This window comes from Castor canadensis, chromosome 4, assembly GCF_047511655.1.
Source record: "Castor canadensis chromosome 4, mCasCan1.hap1v2, whole genome shotgun sequence".
NCBI lineage: Eukaryota > Metazoa > Chordata > Mammalia > Rodentia > Castoridae > Castor > Castor canadensis.
The window spans coordinates 30,105,450-30,132,945 of record NC_133389.1 but is presented as its reverse complement, the minus strand read 5'-3'; the positions used below and the strand labels follow the sequence as shown (position 1 = coordinate 30,132,945).

At 41.2% G+C, this 27,496-nt stretch overlaps 1 protein-coding gene across 4 annotated transcripts; it reads left to right on the top strand.

Annotated features, from left to right (window-relative positions):
- Nucleotides 1-435: 435 nt before the first annotated feature.
- On the top strand, nucleotides 436-25,752 carry Slc14a1 (solute carrier family 14 member 1 (Kidd blood group)). Of its 4 annotated transcripts, none has more exons than XM_074069895.1 (10): nucleotides 471-586; nucleotides 3,622-3,772; nucleotides 6,736-6,895; nucleotides 7,728-7,917; nucleotides 9,827-9,955; nucleotides 11,653-11,845; nucleotides 13,046-13,193; nucleotides 13,413-13,547; nucleotides 20,512-20,561; nucleotides 23,410-25,752. In XM_074069895.1, the coding sequence occupies exons 2-10, from the start codon at nucleotides 3,626-3,628 to the stop codon at nucleotides 23,581-23,583; spliced, it is 1,326 nt and encodes a 441-aa protein (XP_073925996.1). In that variant the 5' UTR covers nucleotides 471-586; nucleotides 3,622-3,625; the 3' UTR covers nucleotides 23,584-25,752. The 4 variants fall into 4 exon arrangements, with proteins under 4 accessions (XP_073925997.1, XP_073925996.1, XP_073925995.1 ...); XM_074069894.1 differs by having other exon boundaries at nucleotides 492-586; nucleotides 3,615-3,772; XM_074069893.1 differs by having other exon boundaries at nucleotides 492-586; nucleotides 3,561-3,772.
- Nucleotides 25,753-27,496: the final 1,744 nt, after the last annotated feature.

Sequence of the window (27,496 nt, the reverse complement as noted above, 5' to 3'; positions counted from 1 at the left end):
CTGTATCCACCTTGCCCTTCCACCTTCCCACCATGCCCCTGAGGGTCTCGCTTCTCTTACACCTGTGCAGAAATTGTGTCACATCTGAGAAAAATTCCATCCCTGGAGCAGCCACTTTGCTCTGCAGCCCATTTTCCAGCAACCTGTCCTGTGGTTTGTAGTTAAAACTGACACTACCTGGAGCATTTCTAGTTACAAATCTTTCCAAAAATATTTCAGGTGAGGGACGGGGATAAAGGAAATAGTATGAAGAGAAATGGATGGATTTGAGTAAGATTATCATTGGCCAAACACATCGGAACACCATGGAAACATGGCAAAGTTGCTGGCACCATGTCAAGAGCAGAGAAATAGAGAGAGAGGGACATCAGGTCCAAGCCAGGGACCAGTTTCCCAGTATTGCTTTGGCATTGGTGGCTGAAGTGGGAGGAGAAAGCCAGTGCACAGACATGCAAAGCAGGGCTCTGGTATAAAAGGGTGAGGTGCTTCTCTCCAGCACCACCTCCCTGCTGCACTCTCCCCTCCAGTGGAGTCTGGCAGGTCTTTATCAGCCGTTGCCTTCTGCCACTAGGAAGCCACCGGGCGGGTAAGTACTCTCCTCACTTCTACTAATTGCTAACTGTTCATTGTTGGGACTTGTCTTCTGCGTCCTCTTTAAATTTTGCTCTTTCTCATACTTTTTTAGTGGCAGAATGGTGATTTGAACTCAGATGTGTTTGATTCCAGATTCTATGCTTGCTTTGTATTGTTCTTATTATTAACACATATTAATTGTCCAAATCAATGGGTTTCACTGCGACGTTTATATTCATGCATCTGTCATGCCTTGATCATGTCTACCTTTCCTTCTGCCCTCTCTTACCCTCCGCTCTCTCCTACTACTTTATTTTTTTAATAGAGAAATAAATCTCCAATTATCAAAACTTGAATAGAAGCAGTGAAGTCAGTGTTTTGGTAGACTAGGAAGCAATGCACCAAAGCCACAGGTCTTTTCCTAGAAGTTTAAAAGCAGTGTCTTTATTGGTGATTTCTGAAGCAAAGGGGAACCCTGAGCTGACACAGAAGCGCGTTTTCCACAAGAATTCATCTAAGGTGCAGAATAACCCTGACTTAACCCTATTAGGAGTTTCAGGTTGTGCTCTTGAAATAACTAAAGTTGGAGGCAGGGATTTATATGACTCAAAAGAAAAAAAGTGGGGTGCCAGAAATGTTCCTTCCCAAGTATGGATTTATGGGTTCTGGCGTGTGCTGTCAAGCTGAAGGGTGCATGCTTGTGTGCCCATCAGGAGAACCCATCAGTCGCAAACAAAGCCACGAATTTGGCAGCTTCCTGCAGCCCCACTTTCCTCCTAGGAGAGGTAGCTTCAGAGGAGGGAAGTTTTTAATCAGGAGGCTGGAACACCTGACAGTGTTTTCTTTGTTTCTGATTACAGTTTTAAAGAGAGCTGAGCACTTCTTGCCATTATAATCAGAAACTACCTAAAATAAAGATTATAGTAAATATCAAATAAATATCAATGCTGTAAGTCGTTTTATTATGATAGAGCATCAATGCTTAAATGCTTTCTTCTAAATCCAGATCCAAAACTTTATATTATTTTTGAAGTGCTACCTGAGGCATGGAAAATTGAAGACTTTCAGTCTCTTCAATTGTATAAATTTCTAACATATGCTGACAAATAGGGAGTTTCATTTGATATAATGAAACAAGGAATGTCAGTTGACCTGAAATCTTGATGTTGCTTGAGTTAGAATGCTGGGTACTGCCTCGTTTCACTAGTGATTTCAGCTATGAAAAAATTTTCCAACTCCTGCCAGAAAGCTTACCAGGTGCAGCTTCCAGAATATTCCTGGGATGTTAACTTCAGTCTCATTATAGCTGAGTTAGTGTGCAGGAGAAAAAGCATCACTTTGGGAGGGATGGGGAGATGTTTAAGAGAGTTTCTGCTCCTGGAAAGATATAGGGTGAAGTTGGAGCTAGCAGAGCCCTTTCTTTGTTGAGTTCCAAGCCCAGCGTTATTTCAAGGTGCCCGTGAACAGCCTGCTGCATCCACTTCATCACTGGGCTCTGGTACCCACTGCAGGCCCCACCATTCAGAAGCTGCTCCCTTGTTGCCTTGGATAGAATCCTGGGTGACACTGAGGTGCCTGGTCCCAGGCTGTTTTACAACGAACAGGCCAGGCTCACCCACTGCAGAAGACTCACTCTGCCTGCTGCTTACTGGGTGAACTTGGATAGGCCCCTCTGAACCTGTTTTCTCTTCTAGAAAATGAAGGTTTGAACTATGTGGTCTCTCACTTCCTGCTAGCTCTCAAATTTTTCTCTCTTGGCTCAAAGAAAATACTGCTGTTGAACTCAAGGATGTGATTTCAGTGGTAGGAGACGAAAGGCACAGAGCAGGGAGATGGGGAGGCATCTATACTGAGAGAACCTGACTCTTCCTTTCCTTTTTTCTTTTATTCTGCTTTCTTTTTTTAAAAACCCAATATATGATGATATCCCTGCCATTAGTTTTGGTAATGTTGTTCTTTTTTCCTCTATTTTAATTGGCATATATGAATTGTACAAAGGGATTTTACTGTGGTATTCCAGACACATATAATATACTTTGGCTAAATTCATCTCTCTGTTACTCTTTCTTATTCCCTGTCCTCCTAATGTTCTTTATCAAACAAAAATGCTCAAAATGCAACCCTCAGACACATCAGTTTGGTACATAACTAGCCAGCTAGCTTACCACAGACATAAACAAACACAAATTTTTCCTAAGACATGTCAAAAATATTTTTCATGATTGCAGATTTTTTGAGTCACCCCAGTAAAAGTTTTCAGATTTCAGACCAAGCTAATAGAAAAAAGTAAAAATTTTTAAAAAATGAAAAGGAGATAAATAAAGAAATATCACACATGTAACCATTCTGGAACTTCTGAAGAAAGAATGATATTCTTGGAGAAAATGGAAGGAAGGAAGGAAGGAAGGAAAAAGTTATTAAAACTTACCACGCTTGTTGAATTCAACTAAGAATTGTTTATTATTAGCAAAGTGACAATCAATATTTAAGTTTTATACAGACACAAGAAAAATGCCATTTACCAGTCTTTTAGAATGAAATTAAAGTGTGGATAGCATCATATTACAGAAACTAGAGCCCACGCCACACCTTCTCTTTCTCCCAATTGATAAAGAACAAAGCTACAACTTGCCTCAGTGTTGGTTCCCAACATGGAGCCCTAACAATTTGCATGAAATGTTTCAGAGCCTGAGGACCACCCTCTCCCTCAGGAGCAGGCTTCAGATGGTCCCTCTTCCTGCCAGTGGAGAAACAAAAGCAGCAGAACCAAATCTGTATTCGGTTCTGATTGACCACCTTTTCTAGCAAAATAAACGAATACTGCATTTCTGTAGTCAGCTCTTTTCTATTCTCTCTCCCACTGCAAGCTCTTTACTGATGGGCAAGTTAGCCTTCTGCATTAAAGGTTGGGGCAGGACCCATATTCCCTCACCAAGAGCCCACTGGACTGCCCCCTGTTCCCATCGGACCTTTCCTGTGCTCCTCAGGGCCAGGACTCGTCCTGCTGATTTACATCTTTTTGCCCTTTGTCATGTATGGAGAAAAAAGAAGGATGAATGGACAGTCTTTGCTTGGTGGAACTGGTGACGCTCGGCATGGTCCTCTTTGGATGGACCCTTTTGGAAATAAAGCTGGTGAGGCAGTGCAAGGAGGCTTCAAACGGCTAAGCTTGGCCCTGGTCCACGGGTGGCAAGAACAGGTACGCTTCCTTCTGGCAGCCTCTGTCTGGGTGAACCTGGGAGCCTGCTCCAGGCTTTGGCATGTCTTTTCTGAGCAGCACTGGGACATGGGAGATCAGCAAGTTCTGCTGAGTGTGGGGCTGTGGCCAGAGCCAGAAACGCAGGCATCATGCCCCCAGAAAGTTGCATGGCACTCCCTAGGCTTAGAGGCTGAACCTTTGGTTTAGGGAGTTTGGGCAGCCTTGGAAAAGCTAGGAAAATGTAGACTGCAGTTTGATGTTTCTCCTGCTGCTATTAGAGTTCCTTTTACTTTATTGTCCTCTTGTCAATTGAAATGTAATGGACCTTTTGGTAGGGATTATCTGTCCGTCTTCAGAGCCTTGTATATCACGTAGTGTGTGTAGATTCTTAAAGTTTCAGTAGGAAATGCAAATATCCTAGCATGAAAGTGAACTTCAACTTTAACTTCTTGATTTTTCCTAACCATTTCTCCTGCCTGAGTTCTAGAGTAGGTGTCAGGGCTCCAGAAGGATTCATTCAGAACAAAAGGTTCCTAAGGTCTCTGGAATTCAGCGACTGGCTGCTCAAGGCTGGAGAAGCCTGTCCCTAGGACATAATGTTCCCTACTGCATCCCAACATGTAGGCATCAGAGACACAAATCACAATAAGCCTGCTCTAGGTTGGGCTGTGGATTTGGACAAAAATAGTTTAGTGGCTCAGCAGGGAACTCAGGTCATTCAGGTTCTCAGTCATGTCCGGCCAGTTACATTATACAGCTTTGAATCCGTATCTCTAAGATCTCTAAGGTGATGGAGTATTTGAAACTCTCTCAAATAAATAAATGCTGGAAATTCTGAAGGCATGAATTTGTTTATTCTGGAATTTGTTTCTGCAATTGATGGAAAATGCCACTTTTACATTTTCCTGTGAGGCTGCCACTTTCAGGACCTCATACATTCAGCTACAGAAACTCAGGGCAGTACTATCTTTGAGCTTCTTGTCGTGGTCAGGGCTAAAGCCCATCCCTCTCAGGACTGGGTATTGCTTTGAAAATGGGTCACTGTCACTGAGGAACAGGCTTACTGTGCAACATTTTCAGTTATGAGATTTAAAGAGGGAGATATCTGAAAATAAGTGATTGCCATCACTTAGATTGTGAAAGAAAAGGCAGTTTTTCACAAATTCTTACTCTGTCTCACACCTAACTATAGAGCCAGCTGAGCACCATATGGACTGTTTGGATTGCTAGCCTCCAGCAGTTTTCAATATAAGAAATTCTTAATGCAAAGATTCATTGGGCCATGTGTGGTGGTCCACACCTGTAATCCCAGGACTTGGGAGGCACAGACAGAAGGATTGTGAATTTGAGGCCAACTGGGCTACATAGCTGGGCCCTGTCTCAAATCCTGCCTCCTATTTAAAAAATTATTCATTGGAAGTGTCCAACATGGTTTTGCCAAAATAGAATGACATTGGTGTAGAATATATCATATAAATAGCTCCCAGTTTGGGGAATGAGAAATGGCTTACCATTGTTTAAAAAGCAGGATGATTAGTTGGGCAGTGGAATAATATGACTAAAGTATATTTGTTACTCAGTAATAAATCAGTTACCAATGTTGATTTCTGTACTGGGCTTAATAGAAGCCAAATTTAGAGTTGGGATGCTTAAAAATAAAGACAACTTTATTATCTGTTAACAGCTATATGTTGGATATGGCAGAACTGTGATTGGGCCAAAAGTAGCCATGAGAACTCTATGATCACATCTTCACCACAGGAGGGACAGACTCACAGGAGGGACAGACTGGTTGATCTGCGTGGGCTTTGGGCATTTCCTTGGTCATGTCTTCTGTGGCTATGGCTTCAACACTCTATATTTATACCTTCCAGGGTCTAATGTCTTTGGGATTTCCCTGCTTCCGCTGACCTGGCTATGCTCTGGGCTTTTCTTGCACACTCAAGTGGTTTGGTTTGGTCATTGTCTTTCACCTACTACCTACCTCTGAGATTATGTCACTGGTATTCTATTGTATCTACCATCAACATTATGAAACAGTCATTTTTGTCTACAGGGTACCATATTCCAGTGACGTTGGTGCTCTCCTATCACATACTCGTCATGAGAGATAAATACAGGACACAACTTATGGTCGTATCATTCACATTTTCCCAAAGCAAAATTACTATAATTATGCCCTATACATTTTTACACCATGCAATCCATAGATTGCACGGTATAAACATTCAACTCTCTGTTTTTTAACAGTGTTGTCCAACTCAGCCTTTCCCAGTTTCAATACCTTTGTGAAACATTTTTCTTGCCTGTCTTTACACATTTAAATAACAAACTCCAAAAGTAAAGAATATCTGAGACAATTGCAGGATGGAAGGACAAATTTAACCAATCTTGGACATGGGGAGGGAGCATAAGAGGTTCTTAGGCTGTGTTGACACATACAAACTGCTTTAATTTTTTCCCTTTTAGAATCTTTAAGCAGGGATTTTGTAAAATAAAATTTTAATTTAAAAAGATTGTTTGTCTTACAAAAAAAACTGACCAGTCTACATTAGGGAGCGTCAAGCACTTAATTTTAGCTCTTTATATTATTATTTAACTTGCTATGTTTACATTAACTGTCTTTCTTTCTTCTCAAGTAGACCAAGCTCCTTGAGTGCAGGTATTAGGGGTTCAATAAATGGTTGCTGAACTAGAAAGTGAACCTTATTTTATTGACCAGAACCTTCTCATGGTGCCATTAAAGACATTGAAAATGAAGGTAGTGTGGGATTTGGGTTTGGGTAATAATCCCATAACAACATTTCAGGAGAGAAATGTTTCTTTCTTGGTCCCATGAGACATCATGGCCCAGATGAATGTCTTTAAATACATCTTCTGTGATGACTGTACCCAGACCCTAAACTGAACAACCTGGAGAGTTCTGTATTAGGGATATTCATGAATTCTGTCCTTCCTTCAAGGAGCCAGAGGAAGAGACAACTGCCATGGAGGACATTCCCACTATGGTTAAATTAGACCTAGGTGAAAACCAGGTTTCATCAGGTCGAGAAAGAAGGTGCATCCCCAAGGTGCTTGGCTATGTCACCGGTGACATGAGAGAATTTGCCAACTGGCTTAAAGGTATTTATGTACCCATTCCTTGGAGAAATGGGAGAAGTAGCTTTGGGGAAATGGTTTGTGGTACTTCTACTGATACCTTTGGTTATATTCCACAATCATTACGCTCCATTTTTCTACTTTTTATCTTCTGATTTGCAAACCTCATTTTATTCATGGGAATTGTGGTTAGGGCAGGGTTCTTTTCACAGTAGAGGAAAATGTCTGGCTCCATCCTGAGATTTCAGTATTTAAGAATGAATACTGAATTTTAGGGTGGAGATGTGGCTCAAGTGGTAGAGTGACTACCTAACAAATATGAAGCCCAGAGTTCAAACCCCAGTACCGACAAAAAAAAGGTTTGCTCAGCTAGTTGGGAGGTGGAAGCAGGAGAACCAAGAGTTCAAGGCCAGGCCAGGCAAAGTTAACAAGATCCTATTTTTAAATCAAATACAAATAAAAGGGCAGGGATTTTGACCCTAGTAGTAGAGCACTTGCCTAGCTTGCTTGAGGTCTTGGGTTTAATCCTCAGTACTACTAAAATAAAACAAATAAAACTAAAAATTTTACCTTTGGCAGTTCATTCTTTTGGCTTAACAGACTGTACCTCTGAGTATGGTGGAAAAAAATGCATTAAGTGCTTTCTGAAGCTTATAGGGGCAGTATAGATGATTTCAGGGAACTGGGGTTCTTTAGGACAGAAGGTTCAAAGCGAAGAAGCTTCAAGGAATATCAAAACTGAGTTTCACCTCCAGGGGATTCTGATGATTTTGTTCAGGGTGGGTCCTGATGGAGTTGGACAGGAGCATTGTTCATCTTGTCACTTCCTTAGCTCTGCTTACCTCATCTTTTGCAGACAAACCTGTGGTGCTCCAGTTCATAGACTGGATTCTGCGGGGCATATCCCAAGTGGTATTCGTCAGCAACCCCATCAGTGGGATCCTGATTCTAATGGGACTTCTGATACAGAACCCCTGGTGGGCTCTTAATGGCTGTGTGGGAACCATAGTCTCTACTCTGATGGCCCTCTTGCTCAGCCAGGACAGGTAGGCACACTCCTCTATGCCAGTTCGCTCCCTTTCTGAAACACTAGCCTGCCAGCCAGGGCAGCAGTGATCAGCCACACCCTGCCCAAGAGAAACAACCTTTATTCCATAGGACTCTATTTGCCTTTAGTCAGAGGCCACAGAATCATTTATAGTCTCATCCTGACTAAGTGGCCAGGCTAAATAATGCCAAATTCTCATAGATGTGCGTGGTAACCAGAACTAGGCTGCAAGTAATCACTGGAGAGGTTCTAATGAGATCTTCTATAATGATTGATAAAATTATGTATCAGCACTTTGGGCAAAAAAGCATGAGCTCATGAAAAGTCTTAATGACTTAATAAACCCTTTATGTCTTGTGTTCATTATTTATCAGACTCATTCTTCATAGACAATGCAAAAGTCAGCTTGGCTCCTGGAGTGATGAATAACCACAAATTCTAGGATTGTTCTGGGATTATGCTATACCAAATAGTCCTTCACTGTTCTGCTTCAATAAAACATGATCAATCCCATATCCTTGGCAGGTATTATTCAGATGTGTTAGTTTTCAGATCTCTTTTACTTTCCTGGGTCCTAAAAGACCATACTGAAACGGCAATTCTGATTCAAGTGACTGTATGTCTTCCCGGGGCTTTAACTCTGGCATTCCACAGCTTGTGGATGTTGCCATTCGTTTTCCACTGACCAAGTGCATGCCAGTTGTTGGGAAGACAAGCCTTTGTACTGCTCTCCACCATCATCATGGGCAGTCCCAATTTCTCGGTTATGCATGGGAGATTGCATTACCTCCCATGTTCCCTAAAGGATTATTTAAGGGAGACAAAGATCTTTGGAGTCCCACCTCTCATGTCTTCACCACAATGAACGTATGTAACATCATCTTGTCTGTTGCACTGGTACCATTAGAAAAGGCCAAGAAGCTCTTACCCCAGCCCATGCCAGTGATTCCTGCAATGTAGCTCACTGGCTGCAGCCCCTCTACTCGCGTCCTGCCTTCAACCTCACCCACTCACTTCACCATCTTTTCCCCCTCCTGGTGCTCCCACAAACATGGCCTTGAGTACTGAGCACTTGGGAAATTGTCCCTGTGCCCTTCATAATACCAGACATTGCCAAGTCTCAAGGTCCTGGGGGAGGTGGGGCTGGCTTGTTGGCCTGGAGGCTTATTCTACAGAAATAATCCCATTTCTTTCTCAGGTTTTCTAGTTCCCAATTATGAAATCAGGACTGTTATGGCCAAAGAACAGACTTACTCATAAGACAATTTTTAGATCTGAGGATAAATAACGAGCAAAGAGGGGCTTCAAGAAAAAGTCAGGTGCTACACATGCACGTAATTAAATGGGGGTACTTTGCCAAGTAAAAGAAAGTAATTCTTTTCCTTTGCAGTAACATTAAAATGTGTATTTAGAGACAACATGAAAATGTATGCTAAGTTGGGACAACTTAGCAATGTATGCTAAGTGCCTTTAAGGACACTGTAAGAGAGAATTTCCATTTCAGGAATCTTACATCTTTCACCAAGGAATCAGACTTAGGAAACTGTTTCATATGCTGAAAGCTCTCTTTGTGTCAGAGGCCCTTAATGATTTAAAATAAATAATAAGAACTTTCTGCAGAAAAGGCTAAGGAAAGAGGAGTCGGTTGCCTTCCTGGTTTCCCTCTCCTTTCTCAGGTGCTGTAGACCTCTGTTCTTGGCTGTGACACCTGTGGAGGGAGGGCATTGTTTTATGTGCCCATTTGTAGTTTTATCTATGTATGTCTTACTTCATTTTTTATTGATATTCATAATATGCTTAATAGGCTTTGAATCACATGTCTAAATATAATTGTGTTTGCTAATATGAGTGTAATCTGGAAATCAAGTTCACCTGCATAATGTCTGCACTGTGTCTCTTGCCCACAGGTCAGCGATAGCAGCTGGGCTCCAGGGCTACAATGCCACCCTGGTGGGAATTCTCATAGCTGTCTTCTCAGACAAGGGCGATTATTTCTGGTGGCTGTTATTTCCTGTATCTGTCATGTCCATGACATGGTAAGTTGTACCTCGTTTTCAAAATGCCTTTTAAAAAAATTATGGAGGGAGGGGAGAATGAGGAGTTAGCATTTAATGAGTACAAGTTTCAGTTTGGTAAGATGAAAAGTGTCTGAATGGCAGTTGTACAACAATAGCAATGTATTGAGTGTTATTGAAAATAACACTTAAAATAACTTAAAATAACACTTAAAATAGATAAATGGCAAATTTTATGTTATGTGGATTTTGTCACAGCTTTAAAAGATATTTTTAAAAATATGATTCAACGTGAGTCAAGGTATTCCTACAAGACACAGCAACAACCAATATTAAAAGGTGTCTATTTCTTTGCAACCAGTTATTTGGCCTTAATGTTGTGTGTCCACCAACACCTTCCCTCTATCCAGAGGTTCTCAGCCCCAACTGCACATTCAACACACTGATGCATGTGGCCCAGCCCTACACCTCACCCACACTCATCCCATCAAGATTCTGATGGAATTGTTCTGGCAACATGTGTTGCCTAGATGCTGACGTTTTAAAATTTCCCCAGGTGATTCTAAAGTCTACCCAAAGTTGATATCCACTCCCCACGCCAGTGGTTCTCCAACTTGAACACTATGAGAATCACCTCAAGGACTTACTAAAATACAACTGGTTAATCTCCTTCCCCAGAGTTTCTCATTCAGTCTGTTTGGGGTGGGGCCTGAGAATTTGTATTTCTGATAAGTTCCTGGGTAATGCTGAAGTAGCTAGTCCAGGACCCCACTTTAAGAACCACCATGCATTAATGAACTCTTCTTACCCGTCTTTGGACTTACTAGGCAACCACTTCTACCAGTGAGCCATACTCTAGCTCCCAATTTATTTTTTAATGGAATTCAATCCCTTTAAAAAAACCTGAATCCTTCAAACTAATTTCTGTGTTAATATCATCTTAAATCCTTTTTCTAGAAGCCAGCATTTTCATCTTTCAATGTCATATTTAGAATATAAAATACTAATATGCACACAAGTGAAAAATATGGTCCACTATAGACAGTGTCTGCTGGAGGGCTCCCACCTTAGTTGCATCCACACAGGTGTTTGGAGGACTTGTCAACATCATCCCCAGGAGGTAACTTGGGACCTGCTCTGAAGAACAGGCTCAAAGGCAAGAATCATAGGCAGAGAAAGTTCACCACACCTCCCACAACCCAGGAAATCTGTTCTAATCTTAAAATGATGGATTAGTGATTGGGTCAGCAAGTGAGAGCAACACAAGGGGCCCAGGGACCGTTTAGTTTGCAGACTAGGAAATGAGAACAGTGTCTTGCCTAGTCACAGAGTTTATCAACATCTCAAGGATATAAACTCTACCCACTGACTGTAAGATCCTTTTCTTCCAACACACATCACCTGCATCCTTCCTTGAACAATAATCTCTTTTACAGAATTAAATATGTATATGAAAGACATGGGAAACCATATATACCAAATTCAGAATCGTGGTTACTTCTGGTAGGGGAGGAAGGGGCACACAAACAGTGCTACAGAGCACCTTAACTATGTCGATATTTTATCAGGTCCTTCAAAAATGTTTTCAAATTCTTTATACATAACTCACTCTGAGCAACACCAGAGTTTACAGATGAAGCAAAGCGCCTCCATGATGTAGCCATGCGCTTGGTCAACACGCCTTGTCAGCACACTCAGATTTTTCTGTTTCTTTTCAGCCCAATTTTCTCAAGTGCACTGAGCTCCGTGCTCAGCAAGTGGGACCTCCCTGTCTTCACTCTTCCTTTCAACATGGCACTGTCAATGTACCTTTTGGCCACGGGACATTACAATCCGTTCTTCCCAAGCAAACTCGTCACACCTGTTACCTCCATTCCCAATATCACCTGGTCTGAACTCAATGCCCTGGAGGTAAGATATGCTATTTTCTCACATTCCTCTGCCTCTGGAAGGTACCCGTGTCCTTTTGGTTAATTACCCATAGGTATGACAGCCTTCTAAATACTCAGCTCTCCAGTGGCCTTTCTGCTTTGTCTTGCCATTCTTGTCTTCTCCAAAGCTTTAAGGCCTAAAAGACTTTTTAAAAATGACTGTTTGGTCAAAGCTCCTCCTTTTTTTTTTTCTTAAAAATGTGCAATGCCAAATACAGAAGACAGCTTTGTTGGTTTGCATGTATTTTTGTATTTGTGTATTTTTGTGTTTTGAGGTCACTCCTAAAGTGTTAACACCTCAAGTGTTAATAACTAGAACAAGCTGAAGATATCTTGGTTTAAATTAATACATGTAGGGCAGTTGGAGAAGAGGGAGATTAGTGGAGAGGATGAACCAAGCCAGAGTACAATATATGTGTATAGGTAAATGTCACAATGAAATCCCCTGTATAACTATTGTATACTAATACAAACATTTAAGAAGATAAATAAAAATGAGTTAATACATGTTGTAGTTAGTATCTGAAGGGTAAATATGGTTCTGATTTACAAAGTTGCCTATAATTGCTTCTAAATTGTGATTGAGATAACCCAGCTTTGGGTCTCTGGCTTAAGTACAAGCAGTCAAATTGCACATTAGTTGTATTCGTAGTGGACATGGGGCCCATTGAGTAATTGCTGTCAGCACTGATGGGCAGTAAGAAGCAAAAGGAGTAAGATCTGTAGTCCCTGCCATCTTCAGTGGAAGGCATGACAAGTCCTCATAGCCAGGGGCAGTGACACCACAGTGGGAGCCTCACAGTGACCAAGGCCAAGGGTCAGGCAAATGGAAGAGTCATTGAGTACAGGAAGTTTGGCAAAGACATGCTCAGTGTGCACTTAGGAAGAGCTGTTATACCTGGGAATAAAGCTGAAGAGGGGCACAGGTTTTTCTGTATTAAAGAGAATTATAAAAACACTGATTTTTGAAAGATAAAGTATCTAAAATTATATTATATGTATTTGTGAACGTCCTGTGGGTTTCTGTTCAGTTGGCTTAGTAGCCATTTTTGGTTTTTTGAGACAAGGCTCAATATGTATACCAGGCTAGACTTGAACTGCCTTAACCTCTCATGTGCTAGGATTACAGGAGTGCTCTACCATACCCAGCAGCAGTCTCATGTTGTACTTGCTTTTGCAGCTATTGAAGTCCCTGCCAGTGGGGGTCAGCCAGATATATGGCTGTGATAGCCCATGGACAGGGGCCATTTTTCTGTGTGCCATCCTGCTGTCCTCCCCACTCATGTGCCTACATGCCGCCATTGGCTCATTGCTGGGAGTAATAGCAGGTAAGCATAAGATTCATTACCAATTACTGAGCACCTCCTCCATCCCATGTAGAGTCTCTGGCATCTTCTGTGCTCCAGACCTTTCTTGAAGTCTCTGCTTCTAGGGGTCAATGGGAGCTCTTAGGATACTTCCACTGACCCCACAACCTCACCCCAGACACATTTTGGAGCATCCTGTCTTTTGTCCAAAGCTCTGATCACTCCTGCCTTACCCAACAGGACTCAGTCTTGCATCTCCATTTAAGGACATCTACTCTGGACTCTGGGGTTTCAACAGTTCTCTGGCCTGCATTGCGATTGGAGGGATGTTTGTAGCGCTCACCTGGCAAGCCCACCTCCTAGCTCTCGCTTGTGGTGAGTATTCCATGCATGGAATTGGGGTAGATTTGTCATGACAATGGGATCAAAATCAAGGATAAGCAGTTTAAAAAAAAAAAAGGTCTACATGAGAAATTAAAGCTGGAATCCTGGTTTGAATTTACCTGCTAGCTAAGTGTGTGAGCAGGGCAAGTGATGGTCCCCTCTCTAAGAGCATTAAAGTCACCTTTGCCTACCTTCCTGGTTATCATGAAGATGGGAACCCATTCAGTCCTTTGAACCATTCTATATTATGTATATTTTGGGGGATAGACACTTAATTTGTTCTGTCTTCTTTATATTTTGGACCACTCCCCCCAAAAAACTAAAAAAAAATAACTCAAGCTAAGTATAGCGCACTGTTTCTTGATGAACCCAATAAGATTTCATGTGACCCTTTGAGAATCACATTAATCCAGCTGTTCTCAAATGGAGCCTGCATCAGAACCACCTGGAACGCTTGTTAAAACTGATCACTGGACCTCATGCTCAGTTCAAGACAGTGTTAGAGGTGGAGGGAGGAATTTGCTTCTCTAACAAGTTCTCCAGTCAGGTTAATACTGCTGGCCTGATTTATTAATCCTTTATGATCCCCAGCATTCTAACCAGACCCACCTACAGAGCTAGAGGGATCCGGGAGACCTCCAGTCCATCTTTCTCACTTTTCTGTTGAGGTCCTGAGGCGAAGGAGGTTAGGGAAGTGATACAGGACATCTTGACTGGATTTTCTAGTAGTAAATCCAAACCCGGAAGTGACCGTCACCAACAACCTCCAGAATTACTCCCATTACTCTAGGCTGCTTCCCTGTTGGCAACCCCTTAGGTTAAAGCAAACCTCAAGAGATTTAGATCTGAAGAGCTAGTGGATTCCTCAAGTTGATTATAAAGGGAAGATATTCACCCATTGCCTCTGGTGAATTATTTTAAGCACTTAATGTTCTAGAGTAGAGGGAGTGACACCCTCTTGGGGACAAAAAGGTAAAGCGATAGTGGAATGTGGACAAATTATTTCTAATCTTATCACCAGACACTTCTTTTTTTTTTTTATTCATATGTGCATACAAGGCTTGGTTCATTTCTCCCCCCTGCCCCCACCCCCTCCCTTACCACCCAGTCCGCCCCCTCCCTCTGCCCCCCCAATACCCAGCAGAAACTATTTTGCCCTTATTTCTAATTTTGTTGTTGAGAGAGTAATCACCAGACACTTCAATCTCAGATATCTAAGTAGTCATTAAAATGGTGGACTACGTGTCAGGTGGGATTTAGAGTGGAATTCCTGCCCTGGCAGGAAGTGAGATAAGACCAAGGGTTTGGAAGGCCCATTCAGTTTTGACTTACACTGTAGCAAGACTACCAGAATTGGGGTTGCTGTGTGTGGTCATTTAGATGTCATTTTGTCTGTTTCTTTGCCATTACCCAGCTGATAACTCTGTCACAATTTTTTTGCTTGCCGTCTATATTTGTTCACAAGCTCGGGTAAAGGAGTCAAGGCATAGTCTATGGCCACCTGAGCAAGCAAGTGCTCATCCTCTAGCCTTCCAGCTTTATTCTGAGATTGCTTTCAAACCTTTATTTGGAGTACACACCTTTATTTTTCTGTATAGGCAGTAATGCATTCGATGGATCCAGCATTCATGATACAACCTATATAGTGCTGAAGAGCGTTGAGGGGCTTTGCAGTCTTAGGTCCCATGTGGTTTCTGAGCACGGACAGCGTTAGAGTGGAAGGCAGAGGCCAGCTCAGTAATGGAAGGAGACTGAGGGAGACGTTTATAGGACGGGATCCTCTGGGAGAAGGTTAGAGTTGGAATGATCAGAAGTGCTACCTGAAAAGGGTGGATTTTCTGAAGTCCTAAAACATGAGAGGAGTTCTGCTATTATTTTATTTTTATATTTTTGGGTGGTACTGGAGTTTGAATTCATGGCCTCATGTTTGCTAGGCAGGCACTCTACCACTTGAGCCACTCCACCAGTGAGAGGAGTTCTGTTTAGTGAAAAGGGTAGTGCAGGCCAGTATGGGGACAGCCTGAGCTCAGCCTTCAAGGTCAAGCAGAAACTGTTGTGGTCACAGGAGAGGTTGATGAGCTTTTGGAAGGCTATGGAGAGGGATAAAGCCAAACACATTTGCAGATGTGTTCCCCCAAAGTAGGACTATCTTTGTTGTTTTCTTTATTATGGAAATAGTACAGTCTTACTGGACGAGTTCAATCAGCATAAAAAACATAAGGTAAAAAGCAAAAATACTTCATCCTACTCCCTTGGCACAACTTTTTACTTCCTTTTTATACAAACTCTTGTGATTACTTTGGGTCCAGTCACATGGCCCTTGATAATCTTCCCATTTTAAGATCTTTAACTTATTCACAGTTGAAAAGTCCCTTTTGTCACATGAAATAATATAATCACAGGTTTTGGGGATTAGGCTGCAGACATCTTTGGGGGCCATTTTTCTGTCTACCACACATAACCCATCTTTGAATATAAGACCCAATGTAGTGCCTCGTGCCTGTCATCCTAGCACTTAGGAGACTGAGGTAGGAGGATTGTGAGTTTGAGGCCAGCCTAGCAAGACCCTGCCTCAAAAAACAACAACAACAAAAATAAAGAGCCTAGACCCTGGTACCAGACTATCTGGAATAAATCTCAGCTGTGCTTTGTAAACTTAAGCAAACTACTTAACCTTTCTGTGCTAGGTTTCCCATTTGAAAAACATGGGAGTTACGTACCTGCCTCACAAAACTGTTCTGAGGATTAAATTAATAAAGCACCTGAAGCATAAGTTAGTCTTTAGCACTTTGCACTATTTAAGGGTTTGGAAAAAGTTTTTTTCTGGTGGCTTTGCATAACTTACTAAGAATCAAGTTTGTTTATTATTCTCTTTCAGTTTTTTAAGTTTACAAATACCTTTTTGCTCCCCTCAAATATAAATGATATCTTAGCTTCTTTTACCTTCTCTGAGAGGTCTATCTCCTAACAGCTACTGAAACCATGTTGATAATTGTGTAGGATTTTTCACTTTGAATTTGTCAAGGGTATGTATTTTTATACTTCCTTCTTTAGAAAACTATAAACTTTACTACATTGTGTACTTATTCCTGTCCACCCATAGCTTGTACTGTCCCCCTGTACTTAAGTGTCTTCTTGCTGGATTACTTCTTGAGAGAAGATTTTATGGGGGAGGCCTTCTAAGACCCTGTATGCCTAAAAACATCTTCATTTTGCCTTTATTTAAATTTTAGTTTAGCTAACTGAAAAGCCTTAGATTTAACTTTTTTCTCTCAATGCTTTGAAAATTGTCTTCAAAGACTATTGTTGTCTTATAACAAAAATTGTTATTAAGATATCTGAGAAGACTCTAATTCTTGTTATAGGCAATTTTAGTTTTCTCAGAATTTTCTTTTTGGCACTACTGGGATTGAACTCAGGGCCTCACACTTGCCAGGCAGGCACTCGTACTGCTGGAGCCACTCTGCCAGCCCTCCAAATTTTCTCTGTGCACATGAGTTATTTTTTTCCTGTTGTCTATCTAGATGTAGGTTTGTTCTTTTTCTTTTTCTTCCTTTCTTTCTTTTTCTTCTTCTTTTTTTTTCTCTTGATGACACTGGGATTTGAATAGGCAGGTGCTCTATCGCTAGGGCCATGCCTCAAGCCCTCGTTCCTTTTCTGTGCTTTAAAGTACTCAAGTCTTTTGAGTGTGAGCCCTCGTCTTCCTTTAATTTGGGATATTAGCTGTTTTAATTTTTCAAATCTTTTTTCTCCATTTATTGTTCCTTCTCTTCCTGGGATTCTTCTGATTTGAATACAATACTTGTATACAGACTTTTTATCAGTTTTACTCTTTCTTAATAGTTTCCATTTTGTTTCCCCTTCCCAAGAACTTCAGTTTAGGTAATCAGCCTATGTTTCTTTGGCTCTATCCATTGTGCTGATCATTGTGAGTTCTTCACTCAAGAAGTGAAGCTTATTAATTAAGCTTCATCAGCTGGACGTTGTTCCGTTTGTGTCTTTCTTTCACAGCATTTGCCCACCTTGGGTCCCCTTGCCTTGCCTTGAGAGCTTGTTTCCCTAGGAATAGCAGCTGTTTGGATGGCGAGTCTCTGAGTGGGGAGTGGAAGCCAGAGTGAACTCACCTCTCTGAGTCAGGAGAAGGGGTTGTACCTCGCAGGGTGCCAAGCCCTACTGTTTGAGGCAGTAGAGATAGCCCCTCTGCAGCTACCTCATAAGATAATCACCCTTTTGTTAAGAAAAATTACATGACTTCTACTTTGGAGCCATTTCAAACACTGCTGCAAGGGACATTTTTGGCACAAATATTCTTATGCCCTTTGCACAAGTATTCTGTAACATGTATCCTAATTGGTGTCTCAAATGGAATGCCAATTTTAATTTCCATGGATGCCAAATTCATAACCCAAAGGGCCCTATCCATTTCCAATGCTGCCAACAGCGTGGAAGAGCACCCTTTCTGTCCCTCTGGGTCCTACCAGACTTTGTAATCTCTGCACATGAATTTTTGAGACAGACCTCCAGTTCCTCCTGCACAGCAAGTCTCCCATGTAAAATACCACAGCAAGTTTCTACTTGTCCATATCACCCCAACACTGACAAACAAAAGGCCAACCTTGTCTGCTAAGGTAAATAAGTAACAGACATTGACTTTATTTATTCATTCCAAATGTCTATCAGGAAGACGGCTTAGGAAACTCTGATGGTACCTGGCAGAGCTACCTTCCCAGCCTCTAGATCAGAGCCTGAATGGCCAAGAAATGTCCTGATCTGTTTTGTTATCAGTGGAAACTGTGAACACATTTTGTATCTCTTTTCAATGGCTAGATTATCACAGTAGGACTCATGCATGACAGTCCATTGGAAGGGACATTGTCCATAAAGACAGTCTACCAGTGAGGTTCAAGGGCCTTTTCTCTTTATCTCCTTTCAAGCATGCTGTCAGGGAAGTACCTCACATCAACCATCCTGTGCAGAAGTTCTCCTCTGATGTAAGGATTCCCCAGTCCTGCTCAGAGAGTCATCCACCTTTTAATAGTCTGACACTCTCACTGTGGAGAGAAGAGCAACTTAGACTTGGAGATCACTCCAAAACAGCATAACAGAATGAAATAGAAGAAAGCCAAAAGTGTCTTAGAAGTGCAATGGGCATTTAAAGAAGAGAAGTGGCAAAAGGTCTTGTGAGCTCAGGGAAGTGTAGTGGTGGGACTGGTACACAGGAGAGCAGGGCAGAGTGTGGCTGGCACTTAGCAGAGAGCCAGGGAATAGTTGAATGAATGAGGTAGATCTTAAAAATGAATGAAATAAAAAATGGAAATCCTTTCAACCCTAGCCATTAGCACCCTTCTGTTCAGAGTGGTGTCCCAATCCCATGGTGAAAGGGATGAGTTCATAGTTGCTGTTTGCAGAAATAGCCACTTTCATTTGAGACTCATTACTTCTCTCTTAAGCAGATCTTTGAGTTCCAGATGGCAAAATCACACCGAGGAACTCGTTGATTTGCTGTACAACATATAAAATGGCAGAGCTGGGATTTGAAACCAGCACTTCCCACTAGCATGAGACAACTCAGATATGAAAGAATTCATTATACTATTGAAACACCAGGAAAAAGGCAAAATATTGATAAAAGAATAAGTCTACAGTAAAGTAAATGATGATCACAGAGGCCCTCCTGCCATTTCCTGCCACATCCTATGTCCCAAGATAGTTAGTGTGATGTTTTTGGTGAATGTGTCTGACAGTGTGCCTCAGTGGCACACTGGCACAGGGTGACTGTGTGGTCATTTATAGAAAGGTCATTCTCAGACTGCTCCTGCAAAACCTAGGGGCTTCCCTGGGCCTCCTCTTCAACCAAAACTGAGTAATTGATGTTATTAGCTAGTTGAAATCTTTATTCTATTGTTTTACATGAGAAATCACATCTATACTCAAATTACCCAGTCCACAATTTGTTTGCTTAAAGTAAATAAAAATATTGGATGTTTATTCATTGACCTGTATGCCAACTTTAATGGTATTTGGAAAAAATGTTATCATGAGGAGGAATCTTTATATTCAGTTTCTGCTGATCAAAGAGATGTTACCTTCTTATTTTTATATGCTGTAGTTTTTGTAGCTATAAATTCTAACCATCAATGTGAGAATCCTAGGTACAATGAGACTATATGGAAACCAGGCTATCTCCAGATACATCTATAATTTCATTTAAGTTCAACTATGCTTGGATAAAGGAAGAGGAGGAGTGTTTTGTCATGGAAGGCTTTTCCTTTAAATATTAGCTATAACAACAACACTGTACCACAAAACTACTTTATTGATCACTTACCATGTGCTAAATGTAAGCAGCATTTCCATTCATGTTCATACCAGCTCTGGGAGAGAGATAATCACTTCCATTGTGCAAGTGAGCAAACTGAGGCTTAGAGTACAGTCAAAGAGCTCTTAAGCAATGGAGGCAGGATTTGTACACAGAGCTACTGTCTCTATACTTATACAGGTAACCGGGGTGTTGGGAAGTAGAAGTGTACATTCCAGGGGATTGACATTGCAAGGCAGTCTTTTCTATGATTACAAATTCATCTAATCCTAACTACTTGGGAGGCCAAGATCAAGAGGACCTTGGTTTGAAAATAACCCAGGCAAATAGCTCATGAGACCCACCCCCTCCACACACACACATACCTCCACAATAACCAGAGAAAAATGAACTGGAAATGTGGCTCAAGTTGTAGAGTGACTGCTTTGCAAGTACAAAACCCTAAGTTGAAACCCTAGTCCCACCAAAAAAAAATTCATCTATACTCAGGAACTGTGGTACATGCCTGTAATCTTGGCACTTTTGCTGAGGCAAAAGCATCAAGAGCTCAAGGCCAGCCTGGGCTATATAGCAAGACCTTGCCTCAAAAAGAAAAAATACATTAACAAGTATTGTCCTTCCCCTACTTTTTTGTAGCCCTGTTCACTGCCTACTTTGGAGCCAGCATGACACACCTAATGGCTTGGGTAAGTTTGATTCCATTTATCATCAACATGATTGATCAGCTGTCAGTGATGAAAACCCTCCCAAAGGCCACCTGGGCAGTATCCAGTTGGTGACCATGGTCACCAACTCTCCCCCTTCTGCTGGGCTCTCTGGCCCCTCTCACCTTTTAACATCACAGTAAACTTGAGTACAAACTGCAATCACCAGGCTTATTACAAATACTAGATTGCTTGGTTTAAGGAATAACTTTATCAATACTTTTATCAATAACTTGATAACATATTAGCAAGTTCATAGTCTAACACTGAGTGTCAAGAAGTTGACTTTAGAGTGTCTTTTACTTTGATGTAGGAGCACTTGATTTCTAGTATGTTTTATATAGTACATAGCTGCAAAATAGCTACATTTTGTAACAGTTCAAGACCAAAGTTGCTAGCATTGTTTTGCTATCACTCCAGTTAATATTTAGAGTCCCATTAGATGTAATTGCACAGAGAACATCAAATACAGAGGAAACAGTTAGATACATAGCAAAAGAAAAATGTTCTACCTGTAGGCTTATCCACTGTGGATCCTGGCTGGACCTCTTTGGGGTTTCAGACCTTGGCTGCCTATCTCCTGGCATTTGCTAACTGTCCCTGTTCACTACCATTCCTTTATTGGTTGTTTGTTTCAGAAACAATTGTGCTTCAAAAATACAAAAAAAAAGGGAAAGAATAATCACTAGAAGAAATAATCGTTTTGATGTTTTTATATGGTATTCTGGGTTTCTGTATGCATGTGTATATTTTTTAGTTTTTTTATAAAAAATGAAGTCATCTTCTACCTACTCCTTCCAGTCAGCTTCTTTCATAGCATGTTGTTTTTCTGTGCCATTAAATAATTATTCCATTTTAAAAGAACACCTTTTACTTAAACCCAAAGCCCAGACTACATAGTAGTTGAGATCAGGAAAGGGAGGAAAGGGTAATTGACTAAAAGACCCAGAAGCTGGTATTTTAGATCTAGTCAATAAAGATGTCTTGTGTTTATAAAATCTCCAATAATCTATAAGACTTCTCAGCCCCAGGTCCGGACTAAATTATTAATAGGCAAAATCATAGCCATTAAATTTCTCCTTCCTTTGCAGTATTGTTCTCTGTCCTTTGATCTCCTGCCCCTCCCCCAGGGAACCCAATAACCCCTGGATTGGTCCAGGACCCTCCACTTCGCAATGCCTAAACTTTTTTCTCTTCCTCGCCCACCATTGCAAATGATGCAGGGCCAGTTGTAATAACTCAGTTCATGCTCCTAATGGGTCAAGACAGCAGCTCATAGAAATTTTGTTTGGGAAAGTCCTTAGGGAAATACAGCACCTTTGTAGTGGGGAGCCAAGGGGAATACATCAGAGCATTGCAGAGTCCTTCACATACTAAGAAAGAAAATGCATAGCATCAGTCCATGGGACAGAATTGAACAATTTGCACAATAGAGTTGGCTAGAGACATTTTGAAAAATAGATCCTTGGGTCTTGTCCCTTGCTTTGCTGAGAAGAGTGGATCTTGTTAAGCTTTTGTTGTAACTCATCCAGATGATTCTAATGTGCAATCAGGTTTGAGTACCCCTATATTCTATCATACCCCATGGAGTGCATGCACAGGACCAGAGTAAGTCAATAGGGTAGGCTCAAGATTTTGTGTGCTGCCACAGACAGTACAGAAGAAGGACCTACCCTTGAGGTCAAGTAAACAAAATGAGAAGAAGTGAAGTAAACAGAGTTCAATACCTAGACTGGGAACAAGTCAAGATCGGTCAGAACACCATAAGATTGACTAATTACAGAACGCCTTGGGGACTTGATAAGTGGTCAGGAGCCATCAGCAATTTTTTTTTCTTTTATTATTCATATGTGCATACAAGGCTTGGTTCATTTCTCCCCCCTGCCCCCACCCCCTCCCTTACCACCCACTCCGCCCCCTCCCTCTCAATACCCAGCAGAAACTATTTTGCCCTTATTTCTAATTTTGTTGTAGAGAGAGTATAAGCAATAATAGGAAGGAACAAGGGTTTTTGCTGGTTGAGATAAGGATAGCTATACAGGGCATTGACTCACATTGATTTCCTGTGCGTGGGTGTTACCTTCTAGGTTAATTCTTTTTGATCTAACCTTTTCTCTAGTACCTGTTCCCCTTTTCCTATTGGCCTCAGTTGCTTTAAGGTATCTGCTTTAGTTTCTCTGCGTTAAGGGCAACAAATGCTAGCTAATTTTTTAGGTGTCTTACCTATCCTCACCCGTCCCTTGTGTGCTCTCGCTTTTATCATGTGCTCAAAGTCGAATCCCATTGTTGTGTTTGCCCTTGATCTAATGTCCACATATGAGGGAGAACATACGATTTTTGGTCTTTTGAGCCAGGCTAACCTCACTCAGAATGATGTTCTCCAATTCCATCCATTTACCAGCGAATGATAACATTTCGTTCTTCTTCATGGCTGCATAAAATTCCATTGTGTATAGATACCACATTTTCTTAATCCATTCGTCAGTGCTGGGGCATCTTGGCTGTTTCCATAACTTGGCTATCATCAGCAATTTTCTAAGTGTCATCTCTGGGTGCCAAGTGTCACCCTTGCACATCCAATGTAGAAAATCTGAATGTATGAGGAGGGGGAAAGATACAAAATAGAGACATACTGACCACTGTAAAGAACGGATGAAAATATTTCAACTGCTAAATACTCTGAGATCTTAGACTGGGACTCTGAGGATAAGCAGAGTCGGAGGAATGCCCCCAGTAACTCATCCTCCATAGGTGAAAGTTCAAAATGCGCTGTGCACACTAGATTCCAAATGGGTTTCAAATTATACGTGACTTGTCTGTTCTTCCCCAGGTCCAATTGCCATCTTGTACCTGGCCTTTCTGTTTGGCTACACTACTGTTCCTATTGCTGACCACGAAAAACTCCAACATCTACAGGGTGCCCCTCAGCAAAGTCACTTATCCTGAGGAGAATCGCATCTTCTACCTCCACACCAAGAAAAGAATGGATGAAAGCCCTCTGTAAGAGCAGCTCCATCCACAGCCATGGTCACAGGTCATTTCAAACTACAGCTCCAGTTGACTTCAGGAACTCAGCAGCTGTTTTTCTTCAAACTTTCATACTAACTACCAGCAATCTTTTCTTTTGCTCATTTCCTATTTTCTTTTTGACTCCAGGAATATTCTCAAGCATATGAAAGCCACATCCAGGTGATGTGCTCTGGTATAGAATTTTAGACCCCATTAGGGAATGGCGCTAAGACTGTAATGTATTTATAAAGCCAAAATACTCCAACAGCAAGAGGAAATGAAAGCAGACTCATGCTGATATTTATTGATATTCTTGATGGTTAGTTGGCCAGAAGATGTTAACAGTATTAAAAATTAAGCTCTGTAAACCAACTAAGCCTTATGAAATGCACAGTCACAAAAACAGTCAATCCAGAAATCTCAGATGTGCTGTTTGTCTTTTAAAAATCAATGTAGGTTACACATTGACGCTATGGTCAACATGGCAGAGGTGTAGGGTGACCACAGGGCTGGTCCCCCATCAGAATGGCCTCCTTGCTGTCTAGCACACGCTTTTGTGTGTGTGTGTGTGTGTGTGTGTGTGTGTGTGTGTGCAATGTTCTCTTATGGGGGAGATGACTGGGCTTTCTCTGGCAGGCAGAGCTGCAGGAAGAAGAAAGGGATTTTTTTCTCTCAAAATTAGTCTGCATTGCCACTTTTCTTGGAAATTGCAATGGCTTTTTTTTAGGTAGGGTGTATTACTTTTTCTTATGAGAAAAGATTTGTTTACAGTGAGATAAGAAAAGTTCCTAGCTTAACCAGTTCATGGACATTAAAGAAAATTTACATATTTTTTAAATACTCAGCATAGTTATTTTGACTTTAATCCCTATGTTGACCTTACAAATGCAATCAATACATAGAATCATCATCAGCCTCCAGAACCATTTAAAGTCACATTTTTCATTAACTCAAGATTGTCTGATAAGGACTGGCACTTAAAGTCACATTGCTCAAAGTTACTATTTTTAGAAGTTGTTGAATTTCTTTTTGAAAAAAAACTCATTGTTTTCTGCACATTCACAATATTGTCTCTAAGAAACAAATGGTACTGGCACCACCAGAAAGAAATACCAGAAAGGAATTCTCCAGTTTTCCTTTTTTTTTAATTTAAAAGTTGTGATTTCTGTATCGGTTCTATGGCCAAACGTGCTGAAGAAGGAAGTGCAAAGTTATGCTGACTTCCACTTCAATCCATTTCACTTTAGTATTCTGGAGGTTGGAAAAGTAAAACATTAAAGTCCTAAAGGTATTTTCCTGCTGGACGTTGTGCAAACATGTAATCCCAGTGCTTGGGAAGCAGAGGCAGAAGGCTGGTAGTTTGAGGCCAGTCTGAGCTACATAGAAACACTCTGTCTCAAAACAAAATGGGGTAGGGTGGAGGGGGGAGAGCGATTGAGAGAGAAAGAGAGAGGAAGAAGGAAGAAGAACCCAGGAGGAGGGAAGGAATGAAAGAAGGAAGGAAGGAAGGAAGGAAGGAAGGAAGGAAGGAAGGAAGGAAAGGACTTTTTCATGTTTCAGTGTACAATATGCAGTTTGTTGAATAGATGAACAGAAGAAGGGCCATATGTAAACCTATAAATACTTTAAGGAGAAGTTGCTTCTTTCTTTTCTCAGGAAAACAAGCAAGCACCGTTCCAAATTTAAAACCTGTAACCAAAGTCTTTTGAATCCAGGAATTTGCAACTGTCGTAGATTCAAGAGCATTCCTACAGAAAAACTGAATTTTCAGTGTTAGAAATCTTTCCTGCTAGGGAATTTGTGAAGTAAGAGTTGGGAGAAACAAAAAGGCAAGCATAACCAAAGATCCCCGGAAGTAAAGAATCTGAACCACAGCCGAGAGAATCAGAGAATTGAGCCCCCTAAAACACAACCAATTCCATCCGAGCCCTGATATGCTAATGGTAGCACCTTCTCCCCTACACTCGTGTGGATCTGCTAATAAGAACATTTTAAATCCTTGTACTTGTCTTATTTAAATGATGTTAATTTCCTTAACCTATTTTTGTTACTAAGTATTATCCTAAAATTAAGTGCAAATTTTTAGGGAGCACTTGTATTTTTTTGCTATTGTTGGTATAACAAATCCTATGCAAGCATATGAATAAATTATACTAACAGCTTAGTTTTGTGTAATGTGTGTTTTGCAACTATTATGGGTAAGGACTATTACATGTGTATGTATGTGTCACTTATATTTCCATGTGCAAGAATCTTTATTCTTTTTTTTTTTTTTTGGTGGGACTGGGGTTTGAACTCAGGACTTTGTAGTTGCAAAGCAGGCACTCTACCACTTGAGCCACACCTCCACTCCATTTTTGTTCTAGTTATTTTAGAGATGGAGTCTCTCAAACTATTTGCCCAGCCTGGCCTTGAACTGCAATCTTCCTAATCTCAGCCTCCCAGATAGCTAGGGTTACAGGCATAAGCCACAGGTGCCTGTCTTTATTCCTTTCTTATATGTGGTAATAACATTAAATGGGTAGCTGAGCAAAATCTGTTCAATTTCAGGTTAGCAGGCCCATCCCTTGGGTGTCCTCTCAGCTATGCATTGTTCTCTGACTCTGGGATGAAAATGAGTTACTAAGGACAGTTACACATGTTCCAAACAAGCCCTAACACTGTGAGGTCAATGTCCTAAGAGCCACTTCTATGCATTCCCACAGGTTCTGGGTACCCCCATTAGGGCAAACTCTGGGGTCAGCTCTGAGAGACAAGCCACTTCTCAGTTATTACACCCTGAGGGTGAAACCCCAGCCATGCTTGTCTCTGCCACCAGAAGCACTTCTCCTCCACCTGTTTTTACCATGGTTAGCAGACTTGAAAACAACAGGTGAAAATGGAAATGTCCATTTCAATAAGTCTCAGTGGAGTGTTCCAAAGAAGCCCAAATAGGAAGCAAAAAAAACCTAGCGACAACACAGGATGCCCCGGTGGAAGTAGCACAACAACACGTACCAACTGTTTCAAGATAAATTTACCAGAGTTTGCTGGTTGTGAAATGTCCCATTTTGTCTGAGAAAGAAAAGACAGGTTTTGAGGTTCCATAAAATATATACCTTTATGAGCTACAGGTGCTATGGTTTGAATGTGTCTCCAAAATTCCATGTGTCAGAAACTTAATCCAGAACACAACAGTGTTGAGAGGTGGGACTTTAAGAGATGATTGTTCATGAGGGTTCTGCCCTCAGGAATGTGTTAGGGAGTGAGTTAGTTATCAGGAAAGTAAGTTCCTAACCAAAGGATGAGTTTGGCTTTTTGGCTTGAGTCTCTCTCTCTCTTTCTCTTTCTCTCTCTCTCTCTCTCTCTCTCTTTCTTCCCCTTCCTCCCTCCCTCACTCCTCACTCATGATTTCTGATTCTTAATAGTTGCATTTCTTATTTTAATTAGTAATTCTCCTACCTGATGGGCCCATCCACTTATTAATGCACAGATAGGAACTGAATGACTGATTATTACATCACATTAACTGGAACTACAATAGTGAACCTGGTAGTTATGGTCTTTGTCTTCACAAGAACTTTATGGGGTGAACTGACAAGCAAATCAGCAAATATAATAGTGTGGTGATGAGGGTGGATAGGAGACAGCAAAACAACAAATATAATAGTGTGGTGATGAGGGTGGATAGGAGACAGCAAAACAACAAATATAATAGTGTGGTGATGAGGGTGGATAGGAGACAGCAAAACAACAAAGTTGAAGGAAAAGTAGTCCAATGACCTCTTCCTCCTAAGAAACAGAAGACAAGAATATATTACTACCAGGCATCCATATCAGCTGGAATGATTTGGGTACAAGTAACACTGTTTAAACAAAAGGGGTTTCCAGGTTTGGTGCAGCTGCTCAACAATGTCATCAAGGGTACA